Consider the following 22,104-nt stretch of genomic DNA (forward strand, 5'->3'; position numbering starts at 1 on the left):
ACAGAGATCAGACTATGTATTTAAATATTCAAATTAACCACACCCACAGAGTGTGCTAATTTTGTGTGACATTTGTGTGACATGAGGAAATTGTAGACAAGGGGCTCAAAATGCCTGATCATTACAGACAATGCATCATCTGCAACTGAGCAACCTGGTGATGTATGCTGAATGTTTTAACTGCTACTAGGATCAAAGCATTGATGGACAAATTGAAAATAGAAAATATAGTTTTTTAAAAAATTGTATGTGTGTCTGTTTCAGTGCAAAGGGCTGTGTCTCTATTCTCTCTCACTGAGCCCCATGCAGTTCTGCCTGACACCCGGCCAGTTGTAAGCCCCATCCCCTTCCACACACCGCAGACCCCCCGCACAACTCCCACCTTCAGCAGGTATGGGTCTTGTCCTCCTCCTCCTGTCTCACACTCTTGTGCTGCTTTCTATACACTCACAATGTTAAATTGCTTGCCTGCTCTGTCACTGCATTCTAGTACCCAGACAGATCCTATTTGCAGGAGCTTTAATGTTTACAGTTGTCTCTGCATAGCCACCCTGATGACAGGCAGAGTGGTCAAGTTTGTGCTTTGTCTACGAATAATAATAAAGATTTAGTGCTTAGTGGCCATGTGTGTCTGTCACTGTGTTTATCATTCTTAAGCCATCCAACTGGTATATTTGTCACCTGTTCAGCCTGTAAAACTGCTAGGGTTGTACTGTTGACTTAATTTACCTCTCTGTCTCACAGTGATGAGGGCTCTAATGAACTGTCTGGACGGTTGTACCACCTTGAAGTGATGCTGAAGCAGCTCAACACTGATCTGGAGAAGGTGAGTTGACTGGGAGATCTGTAATGCCTCATATGTCATGTGGTTTCTCACAATGGCATTTTTTGAGTTAGCGACAACTTCACAGATGTAGTATTATTAATTATTATTCATAAGCATATACACTCTCATACACTCCTTTCTTCTGAACCCATCAGGAGAAACAAGATAAGGTTGCCTTGCTGGCAGAGATGGCCAACCTGCGAGAGAATAACCAGCGCTTGCAGGAAGAGTCTCACACAGCCAGCGAGCAACTGCGCAAATTCAGCCAGATGTTTTCAGATCCTTCAGAGAGGAAGTAAAAACAAAAAAAAATTGACAGCTGAAAGGACAGGTGTGGGAATGAAGGAAACACTCCTCACTCAGTACCTTAGTTCCACCTCACATGTCCGCCTGCGCTCACCGTCTGGACAGACGCCCCTCTTCCTGCACTCCTAGTCCCTGAAATGAAATCAGCTCTCCACCAGGCCATCTGAGCCCAGTGTGGATGGTGAACTACACTGTAACTGAAGGCCTGGCCTGTCTCTGTTTTTTTTTTTTTTTTTTTTGTACCGGTGTACATGGTGCTGGTGTGTGTTGCATGCCAGGCTGAATCACTGGAACAGAAGCCCTTTGTCGGCCCTCCATGGATATTCCAGCCTGGATGGATGTGCCTGATCTACCTATTTTTCTCACTCCTCTATTTTTGTACAAAACAAAGTCTTTATATATTACCCGAAGATGACTCTGTGAGTAAGCCAGTGTAAGTGGAGAGGTGTAGTGACTCTACAACACTAATCACCCAGAGAGGCCTAATACTGTACCTGTGTCAGCCAAAAAAACTGAAGAAAATTAATGAGCCGTCTTTATTTCAGAACTTTCCTAGGATATATTGCTGTGGGACATTTTTTTGGGGTAAAATTGTGGTACTCTAACTGTTCAGTGAGGTACAATGCTTTTGGTCATAATAGAGTTACAACTACATTATTCAGGCAGGATAACATGAAAACCACCTTCGCCTGGTCTCATTTACCCCCTTTAGTTGTATTTTGTGTGAAGGGTCACCTCAGTTGTTCAGAGGTGATCTGACCAAACTGACCAATCATATATTTACAGTGATAGTTACTCAGCCAGCTAGTAGCGGATATTAAGCTACCCCAATTGTTGCCTAGTTTACATTTGTTCTTGCCTTATTCTCAGTCCATGAAACACACCATAAGATATGATTCTTAATTATCATTGTATTTACTGTACAATGTAATTCAGGTGCACTGCTAGAAACAGTGCTCAAATGAAAGAAATATAAATATATTACATATTCACTCACACATTCATTTAAACGCCTTTATCTTCACATATCCCATTGCACGCATACGTTTTACAATCCGCAATATATACATTTAAGTCAAATTAAATGCCATTAAATTTTCTCTAGAGGGATGGTTTTCAATGTGTGGAGTTCAGTAGTCAAGCATTTTGAGAATTTACAGTTTAGAGTCAAGACTAATTTTGAATAATTATTACTATAATATTCCTAGATGGCTAATGATTTCAATGTTCTTATGCACTAAACTGTCTTAAACTCTCCTCACCCACTCTCAGGATTAGCAGCAGTCGACTGGTAGCGACTGATCTAAACTACCAAGTGGTAGAACGAAGTGATTTGATGTAAACTGGCATGCACTCCATTCACCTGTAAACACACACCTCTGCGATCTGCTGCACTGGAGTCCTCAGTAACAGTGATGCTTGACGTCAGTAGTCTCCGTGAGAACATGGGTGTTCCGTACGGTAATTTCAGTGGCCATGCACTATGAAATAATATGATCCAGTAGGCAGATCTATGCTGTGATGTAAGCTCCTGACTGTTTCTCACAAGACTGAGGTTATAACCGATTCAATGAAGAATCTGGTTACCTGATATGTGTGTGCTGGTAAAGGGGTAAGTCAGTGAACTGATAGGTTTGTACCAGGTATCATTTCTCACAAGAGCAGTACATATTTTTTTCTGAAAACTGTTGATTTAGATTTATAAATTGTTGAGCCATACATGCTGATACCCATCGTTACTCTGACCCTGAACAAACTGGAACCTTCCCAGCCTTTGTCCCCTCAGGAGCCATGTGCTATTTATTTTAATTTATTGTATAGCTGGATTTGCTGGATAAACTTCACATTTGAAACAGATTCCAGTCTTTCTGTTTACACACGGCCTCATACCACATAGACAAGACATTGTATTACCTTGAAACACACAACATGCACCAGTTATGTTTGCTAACATTCCTCAGTGAGGCCTATGCTGCACTCACTGCCTGGTTGTAGTGTCAGCCTCGTGCTGTTCTGTCTTCAGCAGCTCATTTCATCTCCCCATTAAAGTCTAGGACCATCTTACCTATATCTACACATACAATTGTCTTAATTGTTTTAGTTTGTTGAAACGGTTGTGGGTGTTTAAGGTTTATATATGCTTTTTAATTGAAGCAAGCTATAGAATAAACATTAGGAACAGCTCTGTGCATCAGTGCTGTGTGTGCACAAATCATTAAAAAAATTAGATACATTTTTTCCCCAAAATGTTTAATATTTTGATAATTATTTTGGAAAAATTGCAGCTAAGTAAAAATCATATATAAAGGAAATTTAAAGGTACTGAGCTATTAATATTGTTTTTATGTAAAGTTTTTTTTCCTCCATATCTATGTATGTCAAGTTTATTTTTCCTGAGTTTTGATTTTGTATATTCATAATGTGTGACAAATGTCTTCTGCACAATGCAGAAGATACATTTTTGAGTACTGAAATTTGTTTTGAATATGAATGACTGTACATTTAAAAAATGTAAATTATGTTTTCATTATTTTATAAGAAAATATATAAAAAAAAACTTTTATATTGGTTTGTGTTCTTTTCTTGGGTGTGTGTGACAGCGAGAGAATGAGAGAAATGTATTGATGTTAACCCTTGTGTGGTGTTAGGTCTGTGGGAGTCATTTCATTGTTAGGCAACAGAAAAAAACATGCAGCTTATTATTACTATAAACCTGATATCCTTAACACACAAAAAAGAGAAAGCAACACTTTTCCAAATTCCTTCACACTTGTTTTTTTTTTTTTTGTAAAGTGATAGATATTTTAGAGTATCATGGGTTTAAAAAAAAAAAAACCTGAAGCTGCCATTGAAAAGTTCAAAATAGAATTAAATAATCAACGTTCATTAATTAATAATCATGAATGCCTTTTAATGTGCCCACATATGGGGCAAGTCTGGGATAAAGCTGGAATCTGGTAACAAATCCTCGTTGAGGCTCATATTCTATTCCTATTCTATAGCCTACTGGGTAACACACTCGCCTATGAACCCAGGTTCAAACCCCACGTACAACCATTGTGTCCCTGAGCAAGACACTTAACCCTGACTGTCTCCAGGGGGACTGTCCCTTTAAGGTCGTCTGATAAATGATGTAAATGTATTCCGTCATACTTTTAACTATTACGAGCGACTTAATCGACCAACTACGAACAGTCGAGTCCTGCATTTCAAGGCTACTGCGCCTTTAACGCGTTTCCCGATGACGTCAGCAATGACGACGCGGAAGTGAATTTCTGACATCCCTGCGAGTGAAATTCAGGCGCGACTCGACACCGCAGATATTAATTTTGTCTTCGCCTTACATTTACATTTAACCAGGCACCTGTCCTCTAAATGGAACTGTGCTCGGCGTGTGGTCTTTAAGCACACGACGTGCATTCGGACATGCACCGAGCAGCGGCGTTGCGGCCAGAGAGCGCTGAGGCCGAGACGGGTCGCGGCAGGTGACTTGGTCTCCGCGCTGACGTGTCCTTCGGAGGCAGCGATGTCGAGAAGCGGCCGGAGGAACAAGCCCCCGCACGCCGGTAACGGCGGCGCGGCGCCCACCTGCGGCCCCCTCCGGATGCCCCGCGCCCGGGTCTTGTTCTTCTGCCTCTGCGCCGCCTTCGCGCTGGCGCTGCTGCTGGTGCTGTTTCTGTCCAACGACGCGAGCGGGTCCAACGCCGGGATCTACGCTGCAGACCTGACCAGAGACAAGGTGAGGACCGGGGGGATGGAGCGTTTGGGCAGGTCAGGAATTTTAAATGTTCTTTTTTCCATTAAAGGACTATGGGGGGTTGGTCCCCACGTGTAAAGCTGCGTGCTGATTGGTCACTGCGCATGTCACGTGGACAGTCGGAAACAAACCGAACCTGAGCCAAAACCAGAACCATACTTCCATATGTTTTAGATGTAGAATAAAAAAAAGATCTGTGTGCTTTAACGTTCTCTCTTTTGGGTGTAGCAGGTCATTGGAAGTGAAATGGGAAATTTAACACAAGTAAGGCAAATTTCCAGCGTTCGGTGTCATGTTTGTAAGGAGATACTCTCCACCTGATATGGCCACATCAAGGAACGACGTAAAACCTAGAACACTTTTCAAAACAGCGGAATTAAAATGATCTGACATTAAAGCCTGGTGGTGGAGCTCATCCTGGGATACACACACCATTCACTCACACACACTCATTGTTAGAGTCTCCTCTCCGTTTAGTGTACATGGCTTCATATGGCGTTAGGAAACCTGTGGCAACATGGGGAGAGCATGTAAACACTCAAGGTCCGAGCCGGGATTCGCATCATTTGCATGCAACACTAACCCTCTGCTATTTTTCTTCACCCGTAGTTGTTTAATAATGTCCCCTGTCTCCTGGTTCTATTTCAAGTTCTCTCATAAGCCCACCAAGGTCTCTGTGGCGCAGCTGCATAAACTGGTGTCCCAGGTGGACGTCGCTCGGCTGTGGGAGAAGAACATGAGACCTTTTCTGATTAAGAGGCTGCCGGGCAGTCCGGGCAGCCAGGCGGTGAGACAGGTGAGGATGGAACCGGTAACCTGTGTCATGGGTGCTTCAGAGAGGAAATATCTTATCCACTGTCTGTCTCCCACCTCAAGCACATAAAGTCCCGACTGGCAGCGCTGGTTACGGGATGGGTCGTAGAAGAGGACTCCTTTCTGTCACTCACCCCCAGAGGACGGGTTAAATTCACTAATGTCCTGGCGGTGCTGGATCCCTTGGCCCCACGACGCCTGCTGCTCGCCTGCCACTATGACTCAAAGTCTTTCCCCCCAGATCCTAAGGACCCCAAGCGGATATTTTTGGGTGCTAGTGACTCCGCTGTCCCCTGTTCCATGATCCTCGAGTTAGTCACCGCTTTAGATGCCGAACTGAAAGCTCTGAAGCAGCAGGTATGTCTGGGCCTTGACAACTGTGATATTTGTTTTCTTTTTCTCAAACCATTTCTTGAAAGTCCTGTTCTTTTACATCTGGGGCGGTCACAAAAGCACAACACCAGCAGATGGCGCTAAACATTTTGTATCAAATTTGGTCATGAATTCAGTCATGAAAATGGAGAATTCTTATTTGTTGATAGGTATGGTATAAGTGTTAATGATGTTTATGGAACTGCAAAATGTTAAAAATTGTGAAAAATTACTGATCTAATATATTATGATTTGAGGTTCTTGGAATGGCATCACTTAGGTTACGTTTTACATTTTTCTCCACTCATTTACTCAGTGCAGAGCAATACCCACCCATCCCTCCCAGGCTTTTAAACAGTAAAAACGACAATAAACGACAATAAAGACTCATGAGATGATAAATAAAATAGAAGTTTTTTCCATCGTCAAATAGTGCGTCATGTCTCTAATTCACTGTCGAAAGGTTCGAGGGAGCTACCCTTCCATTTTAATAGCACCAGTCTTCTTGCTATAAAAGTTGCGGAACATTCAGGGAAAGATCTTGAGGTACAATCCCAAATTTTGTAGTTTATGGTTTGTAAAACCTCTGAATTAGAGCTGAATCTGAAATTGCCTTCCAGAAATTACGAAGCGAGTAATTTTTCGCACAAGTGAAACAAATGAGTGAGTGTGGCTGGTGTTTGTTTACATCGACTACAATCTGACGTAATATTGGTCTAAAGCTAAAGTGGCCAAATGTAGACTGAATGTAAATGATGTATGACATTAAACGGAATGACTTAAGCAAATCGAACCTGAGTGAATCCTTTTTATGGCCCCACTCCACATCTCCAAGTCTTCTTCCCATTGGCCCTTTGGTATAGTCAAGGCCTTCTACTGACTCCAATGTCCTGGGAAACGTACCTGCTGTAATGCTTGATTCTCCCTTGCTGGCCCCTTCAGCGGGCGCCTGTGACACTGCAGCTGGTGTTTTTCGATGGTGAGGAGGCGTTTGAGGAGTGGACCGATACCGACTCACTCTATGGCTCGCGTCACCTCGCTGAACTCATGGCCCAAACTCCATATCCTCCTGGGTCCACGAAAACCAGCCTGCTGCAGTCAGTGGTATGGCGCTGTAACCTACTGGTCCTCTCCGTTTTGTTTTTACTCACAAGGCACTGCAGTTTCTTTTTCTTTTGTTATTTCCATTGGTAGGATTTGCTCGTCTTGTTGGACCTTCTTGGTGGACCGGACCCACTGATATCCAATCATTTTGACAATACCGCTCAATGGTTTGACCGTCTAATGGCTGCAGGTAACACTTTCTCCTACATTTATTTATAGTAACCTCACAAGATTTCTTCAAGTGCATAGATTAATACTTAAACCTTTGCCATCCCAGAGAAGCGATTGCACAGGCAGGGCCTGCTGTCCTCCCATCCATCTGAGCAGAGCTACTTCAGGAAGGATGTGTATTTGGGTCCTGTACAGGACGACCACATTCCTTTCTTACACAGGGGTGGGCTTCTCCTTTTTCTCTGTCTAGCTCAATAAGAAAAGCAACGCTGCAACTTACTTACCAAAAATACAGAATTGTTGCAAAAAAATATTTCCCTCAATTGTGTCACCAATTCTTTTTTGTAGGAGTACCAGTGCTCCATGTGATCCCCACACCATTCCCTACATTCTGGCACACTCTGGACGACACAGAGGAGCACATGCACCGGCCCACTGTGGAAAACCTCACTAAGATCCTAGCTGTATTTCTGGCTGAGTACTTGGCCCTTTGAGGGTCATGGACATTGTGTTATATTATTAAATTAATATTCAGTGTGGCAAACACACAACAGTGTGTTGTGTACTAATTGTAAATAGGACGTCCAGTTTTTGGTACTATTTCAATGCATTGTCAACACTTTGCCACTGGTGAAAGCACAAAATTGGACCTGGTTCTGAAAAAGCTTCTGCCCAATAAACTGTTATTGGAAATAGAGGCGTAAAGAGTGTAAACAGAGAGGATAATACATGGCCAGTCAAATGGCTAAATGTGAACCCAAGTCTTACCTGTATTAATTGTATACATCTTGTTGTCAATTTAGTACAAATCTTAGATAGGACATACTTCTGAAACACTGTAACGTGTCCCAGGTTTAACTACTGAATGCAGGCTTAGTCTTCATTTGGGATTGTTTTTCACGACTTCGCTGAGATTTTAGCAGAGATTCCCAGTGAGTGAATGTTGCTATGGAATGGCAGTTTATTTGGCTGTGAGTTTTATTGACTCAACACAGCAGTGATATTCCAGCAGCTTCTGCAGTTTATTGTTTTTAAGTGTACAGTATTTGTTAAAGTACAGTAGTACTTTAAGTGTTAACAAACAGTGCAAATGGTTACAAAATGTTTTGTAATAAATTGATGGAAAAAGTGTGTTTTGTTGTTGATGCTGCTTTGACATCTGTTATGCATGCTATCATTTGTGTGCAGTAAACCACATGTCGGTGTCAGGGCTCTAGAAGTGGCTGTGTCCCATGTGGCTCAGGCGTGGTGGCGGCGATGGGTGATGAGAGCAAGGAAACAGTGCGCCGGGGCTCCCAGGGGGTGAAAAGTCATCATCCGAGCTCTGGAATGGGCCTCCAGATGTCCTGCCTGAACACAGGAATTGCTGAGGCCCAGAGACTTGTTCCCTGAAAGAGCACATGAGAAGAATTGTTTGAATAAAACAGTTACTGAATCCTTTTTTTTTTTCTTTGTTTTGCGCAAAAATAAATGAACGTAGTAAACTTCGAATACAGTCTTGGCCACCAGAGGTCAGTATTTCACCACAACAGATACAGTGCAGCTTCACGTGCTGGGACACAGACTTAATATTTTTTAGTATTCTAAGTAAATTAATCAAAAGTAAACGTGAGAGCTTGATAGACCTTTCGACATTGATGCTATTATTGTAAGAGAATGTGAGGACATTGTTCGGTGATTCAGGCTGCGCTACTTTTACGTACAGCGGAATGATATTGTAAGTGATGTGTATTGTATAGATTCTCAACCTTTTAGTAAGTAACAGAAGAAGATTTAAGAGGTAGAGGTTTAAGAGCTTTATATGGTTTATACAGTATATACATCCACATATAGTGTCTTGAAATGTTTTTTCACACAGACCCACCAAATATTACACATAAATATGAATTTTAAATTACCCTAAAATTAATCTAAACATATTTGTGAATATGTCTTTTTGGCATACCACAGTTTGAGAACAATATATAAGAAATAATAATGGGTCACAACAAAGAGTAGGTCATGTTTTCATTAAACCAGGCTGAGAACAGAAATAAATGTTTACACAGTGACTTCTCAATATGTATATGTAGGCCTATTTATTGGTGAAAATGATTGATGAGAGGCCACCACCAGAGCAACCATCACTTAGAATACTTAAGAGATGCCTGCAACACCAGGACATTGTAATCTACAGGGAGCAAATGCGAACTCACCCACTGCGGCAGTGCGCCGCCCTGTCTCTCTGCCGGCGGTTCTTGAACCAGTTGCTGACCTGCGTGGCAGTGAGGCCTGTGGCGGCTGCCAGATCCCTCTTCTCTCTAGGGGACGGGTACGGCTTATGGCAGTACCACTCCCTCAGCACGCTTCTGGACTTCTCCTGCAGACGGATGCAGCAGAAGAAGTAAGACTGCCATATTGGGAGATTTTATAAGGGCCCATAGCAATATCCAATGAATAAAATTCACAGTGAAACAAACTGGAGGCTTTCGGAAATTCCTAACTTCATGGATCTTCAGATTTCTTCTGTGAGAACCAAAGATTCTTTGTTTACCTTGAAGCAGTAGCTGGTCTCTTCTCCATCCCAGATGGTGCGTGGCAAAGGGAACTTGCGGCGGACACGGTATTTGCCGACAGCGCCCAGGGGTCGTCCCCTCTGCCGCTCAGCCTCCAGGTAGTGAGCACGGAGCCACAGCTGCTGCAGTAAAGGGTGGCTGCGTGGGGAAAAGCTGAAGCCCTCCAGCAGCACGTACAGCTCTGAGAAGGCGCCCCGGTGGAAGGCCACAGCCGCTCGGGCCTTAAGCACGCTCTCCTGGTTCTGAATAGCCTCCGAGTACAGGGAGGTGCTGGAAGGCAAGGAGTTCAGGAAGCCCGTCAAGCGATCGATGTGGCCGCCCTGCAGAAGCACCTCGCACACACACGCCACCTGCTCAGCTGAGAATCTCATGGCCATGGTCATCAGAACCTGGAGACGTCCACAATGCAGGTAATCACACCCATGCACACTCAACTACAAACCATACTGGGATCCATGCCTTGTTGTGAAGCAAATGAATGAATAGCAATGGACTGTCCTTGAAAAGAGAACGATAGCCTAGAGATTTTAAAAAAGCATTACATTGGTCCTCCTGTGGTCTGTGGCTGGCGCACCAGCAGAAGCGTGTATGAAAAAATGTAGGTGCACGTACTCTTTATCTGTTCTCCTCTCTGAGGGCCTGCCCCGACAACGAAGAACCGACGGGTAACCTGAGACTATGGGGGTTATAATAACACCGACAAGCACTGACACATGGGGCTGACCACAACATGACTCCCCCACCCGCTCTCTAATGCATGTCTTTCACTCCAGGGCTTTTCCGTTCCTCTTCCAATCGCCCATTCCGAAATTAAAAGAGGCGTATTAAAATCAGGAGGCTATTTGATTTCCAAATCAAATTAGGGTGCAAAGCTCCTAAACTAATGCATTTGGTTAGCAATGACTGTCCATTTGATTGGTGTATAGGACAAGGCCAGGGGGACACCATTTGGCTTGAAATAAAGATTCAGAGAGTAGTCAAATAAGACACGTGGCGTGCCAGACAATAGGGACACATTCAGTGACTGAGAGAGCATTACAAAATGTGTTTATTACAAAGACAATAAAAACAGATATAAAAAATAAAATACCTTTAAGAACACGTCTTTGGTTTTCCAGCTGAGATTTGACTGTGTGTGCAGCTGTGTGAGATTTATGCAGGATATGTAGAACCTCCCCTTCAAATAAAAAAACAGAAAAAGAAAATGGAAAAAAACTAAAATCCAAACAAAAGACTATAAATGATAGCTATATATTCACAAATATAAAGCAGTAATTGTGAACAAACAGGTACTTACATTCTGTAACAGAGTTTGCATTACTTACACACACACACACACGTTCCCTTATAATCTCATTTTACAACATATAAACATATGTATGCAGACACATTTGAGGAGTCCACAATAAATGAAATAAAAAATAATAAAACACAAAATCGATACAATCCTTTGGCCAACGAGTCCAAACTTTGAGTCAAATCCTGATACGTATCTGATGGTTTTCAACTCAGGTGATGTCAAGAGCAGAACAAACCTGAGCACATCTTATGGTTCCTATTATTCTCTTATTTTTGTGTTCTTAAATGGCAGCAAGGAAATGACTGGTAAGTGATTAAATAGACATTAAAAAGGCACATACATTAAAAAAAAAATCAAATAAAAAAGTAAAATAAAGCATAGAACGTGGACTGAGGCACTGGAGCGTTATTAATTGTACCATTGGCTGTGCTTTTTGGAGGCTCTGCAGGTAAAACCATAGCTGTTGTTACAGAAAGGGGTAGTTGGAGATAAAATGTACATACTATAAACTACGTAGGTAAACGGCCTCTCTGAAATGTGCAAAATACTAATAAACAAACAAGCAAGCAAACAAACAAACAAAAAAAAGTCCTCAATTATGCTTCATTGTATGGCACCCTGCAACTCCACACACACACACACAATATGTCTGAATGAAAAGCCTCTAGGGTCACCATTTGCTGAGTGTGTGAAGATTACGGAGCCTCTGCCCAGCTGTTGGACCAGCTTTCCGATAAAAGTTCCTAACAAGGACTGCAGACAATCCCTTCATTGTGCCACTTTTAAAAGAAATATTATTAAGACGATGTCCACTGTGTCCCAATTCATTCGATTAAAAGCAGCTCCTCTGCTTGAAAGTCAAAAGTATATATATATAAAAAAAATATGGTTTTGTTCTGTATTTCAATGGACGTTAGTGTGCTCGGAACTATATATATATTTTTTTATTAAAGGGATATACATTGTTATAAAATTCTAAAATGAAACAAAAAAAGTGTATACACATGTAGTACTGTAGAGTAAATAAAATCTAAAGAAAAGGTATCGATTGTCAATCTAATTTATGCAGTGATAAATGCAATATATAATGCTGCGAAATCAACAGATGATATACTTTTCAATACCTAAAAAAGGCATAAAATGCCAAAAGATAAACAAAATTTATATTTAGATGCAATCAAGTGCTTTATCTAGCCTAACATGATCAGACTGCATTTACTCTGACACTGCATAACTTAGCAATCTCCCATTCAAACATTCATTTATTGTAGAAGCACCAACGTTGTAGTCTATAGCCCTGTATTTTATGTTAGTACTAAGGTACTAAATATTGCATAGAACAATAAACTTAATAGTATCTGAAGTATATTTCAGAGCATTAATGGCTCCAATCCAAGACAGACAAGGACCAGCATGGATGTGATTCATATTTACTTTTAAACTGACCAACATTTTCGTAGCCCTTGATCATTTTGGGATTGTTAAACTGCCACAGGGCTTGACCTTTAACACCCTTACTGGCCGTAATTGTATTCAACATCCATATGCTTTCAAAGTGACTAAAGTATGAGTTTATATATTTAAAAAACAGTACTATGGACAAAATCGTGTAGTGTTAAAAAGCCCCAGGCTGTCATGACCATTTGACCCTGATTCCTATGAGAGTCTTCTTAAGACTGCCTTTTGGTTTTTGGACACATTGCCATCGATATGATATTGATATGAATATTCAGATCATCAAAAACGGCATATGCCAAAGCTGTTAATCTGCAACTGCTCAAATTAACTCCAATAAACCCAACAGCGAAACCAGGAGAACCCCCAGGAACATTAAGGGTAAAAGCACATGTGTGCAAACAAAGTGGATGGGAAGGTCCTGCAAGCCAAACAATGGAGCATTTCCTACATGTTTATGAAATTCTTTGCTCAGTCTTATGAGATAAGGCAACCAAACAGGCTTCTTATAATTTTGTTTAAATTTCCATAATCGTCATAATTTGCGAGCAGGCAAAGAAGCAAAACTGAAGTCCATGTCTTCATCGGATGGAAAGCCGCTATTTTGCATATGTTAAAAAGGCACCTTCATAAACATGAACTGAGATTTATGAGAGGTGTGTTATGATTTGATCCACACTATGGAAATGCGTGGTCCAATCTGAACCTTCAGAAATGCCTGTATTAAATCATTAAAGCATTTTGACCTCATGGGGTTTAACAGTTGCTGCAACGTTTACAAACCCAATTCATCATCCACTGGGACAGACTGGAGCTGTGTGAGAATTTTTGAATCTCCGTCCATCTCCTCACCACTGCTCAGCTGGGACTCCCGCTCCACGTCATCTCTGGATGGAGATGTGCCTATAAGCAAGGAGTCACCACCTGGCAGCCCAAGCAACGCTGGGTCTTCAGTTAGGTCACCCTTTCCGCGGCCATCAAACAGAATCATGCCAGTTGAGGAGGGCAGGGGGACGGGGCTCCAAGCAGTCTGATGGAGCTGTGAAGTTGGAGCCACGCTGCTACACATGGGGCTAAGGGTCAACATGCTCTCGGGGCTCAGGGCCTGCTGGGACGGCAGCATGGCGGAGGCCGTTTGGGTACTCGCGGCGTCTGGAGTGTCTGGAGAGCCGTCGGATGTTGGGTTGCTCGGCGCTCCGGCCTCCTGGCCACCGAATAGCACAGGAGAGCCAACGTAGGCCAAAGGAGAGGACTGGGAGACGGGCACTGCTTGGGCAGTGGTTGGTTGGTCCTCCACCGGAAGACCGACTTGAGACGGGATTGTGTCACTGTCTGGGACGGATTTGACTGGCATGCTGGTGATTTGAATGCCAGCTGGAATTGTGAGGATGAGTTTACCCTGCTGGAGGCTTAGAATCGGACTGGCACTGATGCCCCCAGTCAGAACAAAGTTCCCTGAGGGGGAAGAAAAAAAAAAAAAAAAAAAAAAGAGAGATTGGCTGAGATGATTTTTACAACTACGTACTTATTACGTTGGATACAGAGCTTACCTGGAGCAGCTGAGGGGATCTGAATAACTCCGGAGTTGAGGAGCTGGACCCCGGGTGGGTTGCTGGTTGCATTCATCCTCAGGGGCGCCGGAGCCACCCCGACACCAGTGCCAGGGTTGGAAGCAAGGATCCTGAAAGTCCCCCCAGCGGATGGTATAGAGAGGGAGGGGCCAGCTGGCACCACTTGAGGAAAGGCGAGGGCTCCACTGGGACTGGCTGAAATGGTGGACACGGGCACCAGCTGGGGTAGAGACATGGGGACGATCATCTCCTTAGACTGGGACACCGGGACCACTTGGCTCGGGGAGGAGATGGCGGCCTGGATATGTGGGAGGTTTGTTGGAGATGCCTGCTCACCCAGCTGTACTGTCAGCGCCTGAGGCACCTGAATATTCGTCACGGGCGAAACGGACAGAAGCGCGCCATCAGCGAGGGCAGTGGGGGACGCCATGTGCTGAGCCTGGGAGAGACCCGACGCTATCTGCAGCGCTTGGCCCTGGAAGACCTGGCAGAGGGAAGCCGATGGGCCCATCACAATCTCAGAAGCCTGTGCTGCCTGGGTCGACAGCGGCAGCACGGGACTGGTGATGACCACGCCGCCGGAGGATGGCAGACTGAGGGTCTCTGGCAGCCGGCCATTCTGGCTCAGGACCAGGGAGGGGAGCGTAGTGGTACTGGACGAGATGGACAGGGAAGAGCTGGTGGGTGTGGGCACAGAGCTGGAAGAACCGCTCCCGGCCTCCTCCTTCAGGACCATGCCCTCTGGGATACTGATGGAGTTGATGAAATCCAGAGTGTGCAAAGTGCCGGGCAGCGCTGCCGGGCGCCTTAGCCTCCTCTGCCAGTGGAAGTGTGATGGAGCCATTGGAGTTGGCGTGGGCGTTCAGCACAACGGCTGGAAGGGTGGGCTGGGTCTCCATGTCAGCGAGGGCCGTTGCCTCCAGGCCCAAGCTGATAGTCCCGGTCACTTTGGGAATCACCTGAGCCCCGTTTAGCAACAGAGTGGAGTTAGCCGTGACCGGGCTGAGGGTGACGGCGTGGCCATCACTCAGAGTCAGCCCGTTGATAATGACCCCCGACCCTGCGCCCGAAAGAAGTGGGTTCCCGTTGAGGACCAGAGGTTTGTCCGAGTTGTCATCTATATCCCCCTTGCTACCTTCATCTTCAGTGCTGTGGTTGCCATCAGACTCGCTGATGAAAGCAGAGAAAAGCAGTGAGGATTACAGGACTGCGACTACTGGGTTATATACTGCCAGTGGGGAAGTGGGTCCGTGTAATAATCAAACGCATTAACTAAAAAGCACCCCTGACAACCAGAATTTTGGTAACGTCCACACTTCGGTTGAGATCGGACGAACAGAAATGCGTTTCTTAATTATGCCTGGTTTTGTTAAAAGAATGGTCATAAAATGATTAAGTGAAAGTGAAGCGATTGTCATTGGGATGGCACAGCACACGGTGACACAACGAAACGTGTCCCCTGCTTTTAACCGTCACCCTTCAGCAGTGTGTCGGGCTGGCACTCCGGGATTCGAACCGGCAACCTTTGATTTCTGCCCCACTATCCACAGCGTCTGTCTGAAGTGGGGTTAACTAGTGAAGTAGTTAGTAAAAAAAAAGTCTTTATCGGGGCAAATGAAAGTATAGTTCTGTTTTAATTGGACCGTTAACCCCGCTGCCACTGAAAGAGATCCCCCTCTTCCTGGAACAGACAGGCCCACGGTCCGCGGGGAAACCTGAGCCACCGTGGGAGCCCGGGCTCACATTTCACAACAAAGCGCCACGCTGTCAGGGGCCCGGAGCCCCACGCCGCCGATTCCGCCCGCTTAATATACATATATTATTCATATTTTTCACGATGTGCATTGTAAAGTGCAGCGACCTCTGACCTTTTGGCGTGGGTGCCGGTGGTCTCGGACGGGGTTCGGTCCCTCTGCCGCCGGTTCTTGAACCAGTTACTGACCTGGGTCAGGGACAGTCCGGTCGCTTTGGCCAGACTCTTCTTCTCGTCCGGAGTCGGGTACTTGTTGCCCTTGTAACACTCGATGAGCGCGTTGCGCGACTTCTCCTTGAAGCAGTACACGGTCTCCTCGCCGTCCCAGATGGTCTTCGGCAGCGGGAACTTCTTCCTCAGCCGGTACTTGTCCACGGCGCCCAGGCTCCGGCCCCGGGACCTCTCCGCCTCCTTGTAGCGCGCCTGCAGGTAGAGGTTCTGCAGGAAGCCGTGGTTGCTCGGGTGGAAGTCGTGGCTCTCCAGGATCGCGTAGAGGTCCTTGAATTCCTCGCGGTGGAAGGCGACCAGCGCCTGGGCCTTGAGGAGAGTCTCGTTGCCACGTAGCAGGTCGGCCGAGGGCGGGATGGTGGAGAGGAACCTCCACAGGCGATCCACGTTGCCCGCCTGCAGCAGCGCCTCGCACAGACACGCCACTTGGTCGGCGGAGAAAGTCAGGGCGGAACTCTGGAAGGCCCGCAGCAGCCGCTCCGACACGTCGTCCGGCTCGGCGTCCGCCGTGAACGCGCCGGGCTCCGGGCTCGGCTCCTCCGCGGCCTTCTCGTTCTGTTCCGCGGACTCCGACGGCGAGGAAGCCATTTTCACTTTAACTTTTTTTTTTTTTTTTCTCCCTTTTTTTTCTTTCTTTCTTTCCTCCTCTTTCCCCGTCTTCTTCTTCTTCTGGTTCCTCCTCCCTCCCCTTCGCCCCGACTACCATTCTCCCCCGCAGGCGAGAGTCTGCAGTTCGAGGCGAGCTCCGCGCCCCCACCCCCTTCCCAAAACACGCCGCTCATTCCAAAACTTTAATAATCGCCGTGATAATTAACACAACAATAAATAATAAAAGACGTAACATCGCTGCAATGAATGAACTCGTTTTTTGTTGTTTTATTCTTATTAAACCTGTTTATTTAGAACGGGCGTGTAAACGGATTGGTGTTGCTGAGCTTCGCCGGTTCTCGTTCCATCGGCTGGAATGCAAATTGTCGCTCGTCGTAAATTTGCATGGGGCGAATGGAGCCGGACTGGGACTACTGCAGATGCCACGTCTGGCGTTAAAATGTATATAAAGGAATGATAATAACACATTAAAAATGCGAGGGTCCACAAGCATCCCGGTGCATCGCGGTGGTAGGAGCCTGGTGGGTAAGACACTCGCCTATGAGCCAGAAGACCCAGGTTCAAACCCCACTTACTACCATTGTGTCCCCGAGCAAGACACTTAACCCTGAGTGTCTCCAGAGGGGGACTGTCCCTGTAACTACTGACTGTAAGTCGCTCTGGATAAGGCCGTCTGATAAATGCTGTAAATGTAAATCCCAAAGGAAAACTGGTCGTCAGACGGTACCAGCAGCCCCGGGTACGAGAAGAAAGGTGACTGGTTTAATATGAACAGAGCGCCCCGACGCCCCCATCCCTGCCCCGGGCCGGAATGTAAACGTTTATTCCCACTTTTAGGAGTGTTTATTGCCGCGTCTTTTCCGAGCGCTGTTTGATCTCACTTTTATGCCCCAACACGCCCAAGCTCGGCTATTCACCTGTAGCTTTTCTCGCACTTCTCTCGCACACATTTGAGTGTTCTTTCTGGAACGTTTCTGCTACTAATCACCAAACTATACAAAACAAGAAGCGAAACAAACGAGAAAAAAAAACCACAGACAGAAGTTCGCTATAAGAACCATAATGTGCAGAAGAGCCGCGTGTGCGTAAAACGCCGCGTCGCCCCCTCGTGGAAAGAATCGTCATTGCGTCCGTGCCTCCTCATTTTCGGGAGCGCCGCGCCCCAACAAGCGTGACGTCCATTGGTTAAAAACTGAGCGCCGTTCCAGTAGCCCTGGTTACGATTCGGCACACGTCCCGCCCGTCATTGGCCGCCGCTGCGCGATTCCCCGCCTCCCCCGTGGTTTTGATTGGCTGCCGGACGGACGGGGGCGGCTGGAAGCTTCCAGAAGCGGATGTTGGCAGGCGGGCGTGGATCCTGCGGGGCGAGAGGTCTGTAGTAGTGTCCGCGTATCTGCTCGTATGGCCTTGATTAACGTCTAAATAAAAACAACAAAAACAACACCAGGGACATTTCGTCGCGTAAGTCATGGAAAGGGTAAACTGTAATGACGTAGGCTAATAGCCACAACAACGTGCTAGCGGATTTAGCCTTTGCTACAGTTCGATTGTGTTGCGTCGTGACCGCGTTTATTGTAGCTCAGTTGTGTGCAACACGTGCGTGTTGAGCTGTTATAAATTTGCGTGTGTTTGCCCGCTTCAGTGCGCTGGACAGAACCGTCCTTCAGACGAGGATGGACGGCAACGTGTCGATCATCAGCAGCCCCGTCGTGGCGGTCCGATTAACCAGCACCATCAGCTCGTTCGAGTCCAACCGTCGGTTCAGTCGCGGCATCACCATCGCCGAGTTCAAGGCAAGTCCGCGCCTGGCTTCTGTCGGCCGGCGGCGACGCGCTCGGCCTCTGTCGGCCGGCTCTCATGGGCCTGTCTGCCGTCTCTGCTCTCGTTAGAGCAAGCTGGAGATCGTGGTGGGCGTCCCCGCGTCCTGCATGCGCCTGCAGCTGTTCAGCGCGTTGGACAAGCTTCTCCTGGACCTGGACGATGACGAGGCGCTTCTCGGCTCCTACCCCGTGGACGACGACTGCCGGATACACGTACGTGTGCGACCTTCTCTCTCTCCCTGTGCCGCGCTGTTGTCGGCTGACCGCAGTGGTATTTTCTGTGAATGCAGGTGATCGACCGCAGTGGGACCCAAACTGGAGAGTTTACTGATCTGTCCCGGGTGGAAAAATATGAGATTTCGGAAGAGGCTTACGAAAAGAGGACAGGTACGGATAATTAGGTGGACATTGAACTTCAGATCGCATAGAATTGTTTTTCCTCCACTGCTTTCTCCTGCTAAGCAGTATCTTGTTCACCATAAACAGGTTGTCTCTTAGTTGTTGTTGGAATAATCATATTTATGCAATAATTGCTGTACTTATTACGATTAAAACCCACTAATAAATGTTAACAGTTGCAGCTTGTCTGCAGATTCTGTTAGGTCTCTCCTGAAGCAGAAAAGGGCTGGTAGATTTAATGAGGAAGAGGCAGTCAAGCGGGAGGAGAAGCTTGCCGAGAAGGAGGAGAAAGAAAAAGCTGCTGCAGCTGCCATTTCTACTGGCAGCCGATGCAAAGTGGAAGTCCCTGGAAATCCTACAAAGATTGGAACAGTCATGTATGTTGGTGAGTGTGCTACGGTTTCTCCAAATTCATGCAACTGTGGCTGGTCCGTGAAATTTGCACACCTCGGTGCAAGGGTCCGAGTCACGGAGTTGACATGCCTTCCATATGTTTGCATGTGCTTATTGTGGGTGTTCCTGTTGCCTCTTATTTTGTGTATGTAACAGAATGTGTGTTTGTGTGTGTGTGTGATTTTAAAGGTACCCCAGACTTCAACCAGGCCACTGGGTAGGAGTGAAGTACGATGAACCGCTGGGGAAAAATGATGGCAGGTAAGATTTTCAATTGACCGAAGGGTCTGTATTTGGGGCTTTTAATCACCAAGGCACAGACATTTATTTGGAATCACAGACACACTTTAGATTTGTGAATAAACAGAAGCAATGAAACATGAGCACTGTTGCATCCTTTGAATTACTTACCTTTTTTGTGCCAATCTTAAAAACTGTTTGTATGTTTGTTTTAGTGGATGTAGTCGCATAACAGAGATTGCGTTTGTCGTGGCTGGACGTTGCACTTCACTTACACATGTAATGATGGGAGCAGGATTTAGATGTGAAAGATCTCAAAGATCCCTTTATATAGCGCCTGTAAAAAGTATTCATCCCCATGGCATTTTTCATGTTTTGTTGCCTCACAACCTGGAATTGGAATGGTGCAAACTCTCAATTTTTTATTTATTTATTTGTTTTTATTAATCCCGAAGGAAATTGCTTCTCTGTTTTTAACCATCACCCTTGGTGAGCAGTGGGCAGCCATGACAGGCGCCCGGGGAGCAGTGTGTTGGCACGGTGCTTTACTCAGTGGTTACTCCAAAATAGGACAAATAACCAACCCTCAGCACACATAAGCGCCATGCACAGCATCTTCCTTGGGGGCCAAAAAAATCAGTGATAGCCTTTTTTTCTAGCCGGGAAAATCTAGCCAGACAGATCATGTGACACTTAAACAGGTGGACTTCATTTCACGAATGATGTGACTTTTGAAGGTAATTTGTCACATCAGAAACTTTTAGGGGCTTCAGAGGTTATGGGGTTAATACATTTCAGTTTTTCTTTTAAAATGTCATTTCACTTCACCAACTTAAGACTATTTGTGCAGGCCCATAACTTAAAATAAGATTTAAAAACATTTCAATTACATACAGGCTGTAATGTAACAAATTAGGAAAAAAGGCATGGGGGGGAAGACTTTTTATGATCACTGTAGATCTCACACCAACAAAAAGTGCTTTCTGGGTACAATATACAGATCACTTGGGAGCAGTCTTTTCTTGTTTTTATGCCCAACATGCTTCATCAGCCATCACAGTGTGTAGCTCTGTTATTACAATGATTTTCTGTGCATCTGAGACAATGGTCTCAATGGTGCAGTGCAGTGCACTTCATGAAGCTGTGAGATGACATTAGAACTAGTTATTCGGTGTCAGTAATAGAGCATTGTCAATAGGAACGTTTGTGTCTGAGGTATGCTTGACTCACAGTTTGTTTTGTTTCACCGCAGCGTTAACGGGAAGCGTTATTTGAATGCCAGCCCAAGTACGGAGGCTTTGTGAAGCCCACTTCCGTGACTGTTGGAGACTTTCCAGAAGAAGACTATGGCTTGGATGAGATGTAGGGTCTCAGGCTGAGGGACTGCTTAAACATTACGCCTGAACTTTGTTGTCTGTCATTGTGTTGGTGTTTTATTTTTTTTTTGATCTGGTCAATTTAACGATGCTGCTTTAGCTAGATCAGCTCCAATACAATGAAGACGATAGCTGTATAAAATAGTCGGTCTTTTTCACTCGGTGATGACTGGTACCAGTCTTTGTTGAATGAATGTTCACATGTGTAGAGGAATTCAGATGGAAGCGCCTCTACACCTGGTTTCCTCGAAAACAACATTTCATCTTTTTGTGCTGTCAGTGTCCTTAGAATGACACTGTCATCAGTTGTTTTGCATTGACACTCACGTGAACTTCCAGGTTGCTGCACTTAATTAGGTTGTCTTCTTTTTATTTCGTTTAAAACTAATTCCATTCTTTTTTTTTTTTTTCCATTTTGAATCATGTCTCTTGTTGTAATTGTTGCTGTTGTACCTACAGTTCCTTGTTCACATATGGCCAACAATTTTATTTGAACATTGACATAATAAAAAAATGAAAGTGCTGTTTTTTTTTTTTTTGTCATATATATTTATTTTGTAGCAATATGTAATGTTACAAAATAGGATAAAATATTGGATCATGGGTGGTAGTAGCCTAGTGGGTAACACTTGCCTATGAACCAGAAGACCCAGGTTCAAATCCCACTTTCTACCATTGTGTCCCTGAGCACTTAAGCCTAAGTTGCTCCAGGGGGGATGTATCTGTAACTACTGATTGTAAGTCGCTCTGGATAAGGGCGTCTGATAAATGCTCTAAATGTAAAATGTACTTGACCTCGTTGATTCCGACCACTGGGATGTCAGTGTGGGGAATTCCCAGTGCGGATTTCGGGCGTGACCCCTTGCCTTACATACGATTGAATTTTTATGAGTGAAAGTAAAGGTTGTTCGGCCGCTAGAGGGTGACAGAGAATTTCATAGCGGCCATTTTTATATAAATTACATTCGCCGCTTAATCGTTTTCCGTGCACAGTTGATACGACTCAATTATACGACTGATTATAAATCGCTCTGGAAGAGGGCGTCTGACGTCGGT

At 45.2% G+C, this 22,104-nt stretch overlaps 5 protein-coding genes across 5 annotated transcripts in view; 3 read left to right on the forward strand and 2 right to left on the reverse strand.

Annotated features, from left to right (window-relative positions):
• LOC114775381 (signal-induced proliferation-associated 1-like protein 3) overlaps positions 1-3,253 on the forward strand; it is a 51,082-nt gene extending 47,829 nt beyond the window's left edge. Inside the window, 3 exon segments of the mRNA XM_028966511.1 lie at positions 265-391; positions 745-826; positions 982-3,253. Of these exon segments, the coding sequence (XP_028822344.1) occupies positions 265-391; positions 745-826; positions 982-1,125 (353 nt within the window). The 3' untranslated portion in view covers positions 1,126-3,253.
• Positions 3,254-4,362: 1,109 nt separating this feature from the next.
• LOC114775377 (glutaminyl-peptide cyclotransferase-like) lies at positions 4,363-8,480 on the forward strand. Its single transcript, XM_028966508.1, has 7 exons — positions 4,363-4,871; positions 5,539-5,685; positions 5,766-6,059; positions 7,017-7,178; positions 7,269-7,368; positions 7,456-7,572; positions 7,698-8,480. The coding sequence occupies exons 1-7, from the start codon at positions 4,659-4,661 to the stop codon at positions 7,841-7,843; spliced, it is 1,179 nt and encodes a 392-aa protein (XP_028822341.1). The 5' UTR covers positions 4,363-4,658; the 3' UTR covers positions 7,844-8,480.
• Positions 8,348-11,080, reverse strand: LOC114775378 (homeobox protein SIX1-like). The gene is made up of 4 exons (XM_028966509.1): positions 10,995-11,080; positions 9,883-10,293; positions 9,545-9,708; positions 8,348-8,737 (listed from the first exon to the last, which is right to left on the reverse strand). Exons 2-4 carry the CDS (start codon positions 10,285-10,287, stop codon positions 8,563-8,565), a joined length of 744 nt encoding a protein of 247 aa, XP_028822342.1. The 5' UTR covers positions 10,288-10,293; positions 10,995-11,080; the 3' UTR covers positions 8,348-8,562.
• A 1,009-nt stretch (positions 11,081-12,089) lies between these two features.
• On the reverse strand, positions 12,090-16,841 carry LOC114775380 (homeobox protein SIX5-like). The gene is given in 4 exon segments (XM_028966510.1): positions 12,090-14,114; positions 14,210-15,017; positions 15,019-15,400; positions 16,099-16,841. Coding segments are annotated over 4 exon segments (2,571 nt in total). The 5' UTR covers positions 16,800-16,841; the 3' UTR covers positions 12,090-13,434.
• Positions 16,842-18,132: 1,291 nt separating this feature from the next.
• Positions 18,133-19,649, forward strand: LOC114775382 (tubulin-folding cofactor B-like; the record flags this gene model as incomplete). Its single annotated transcript, XM_028966512.1, has 6 exons — positions 18,133-18,191; positions 18,463-18,613; positions 18,710-18,853; positions 18,931-19,027; positions 19,233-19,424; positions 19,622-19,649. Coding segments are annotated over exons 2-6 (581 nt in total), but the record flags the coding sequence as incomplete, so codon positions are not given.
• Positions 19,650-22,104: the final 2,455 nt, after the last annotated feature.

Source organism: Denticeps clupeoides, unplaced genomic scaffold, assembly GCF_900700375.1.
Source record: "Denticeps clupeoides unplaced genomic scaffold, fDenClu1.1, whole genome shotgun sequence".
Classification (NCBI taxonomy): Eukaryota; Metazoa; Chordata; class Actinopteri; order Clupeiformes; family Denticipitidae; genus Denticeps; species Denticeps clupeoides.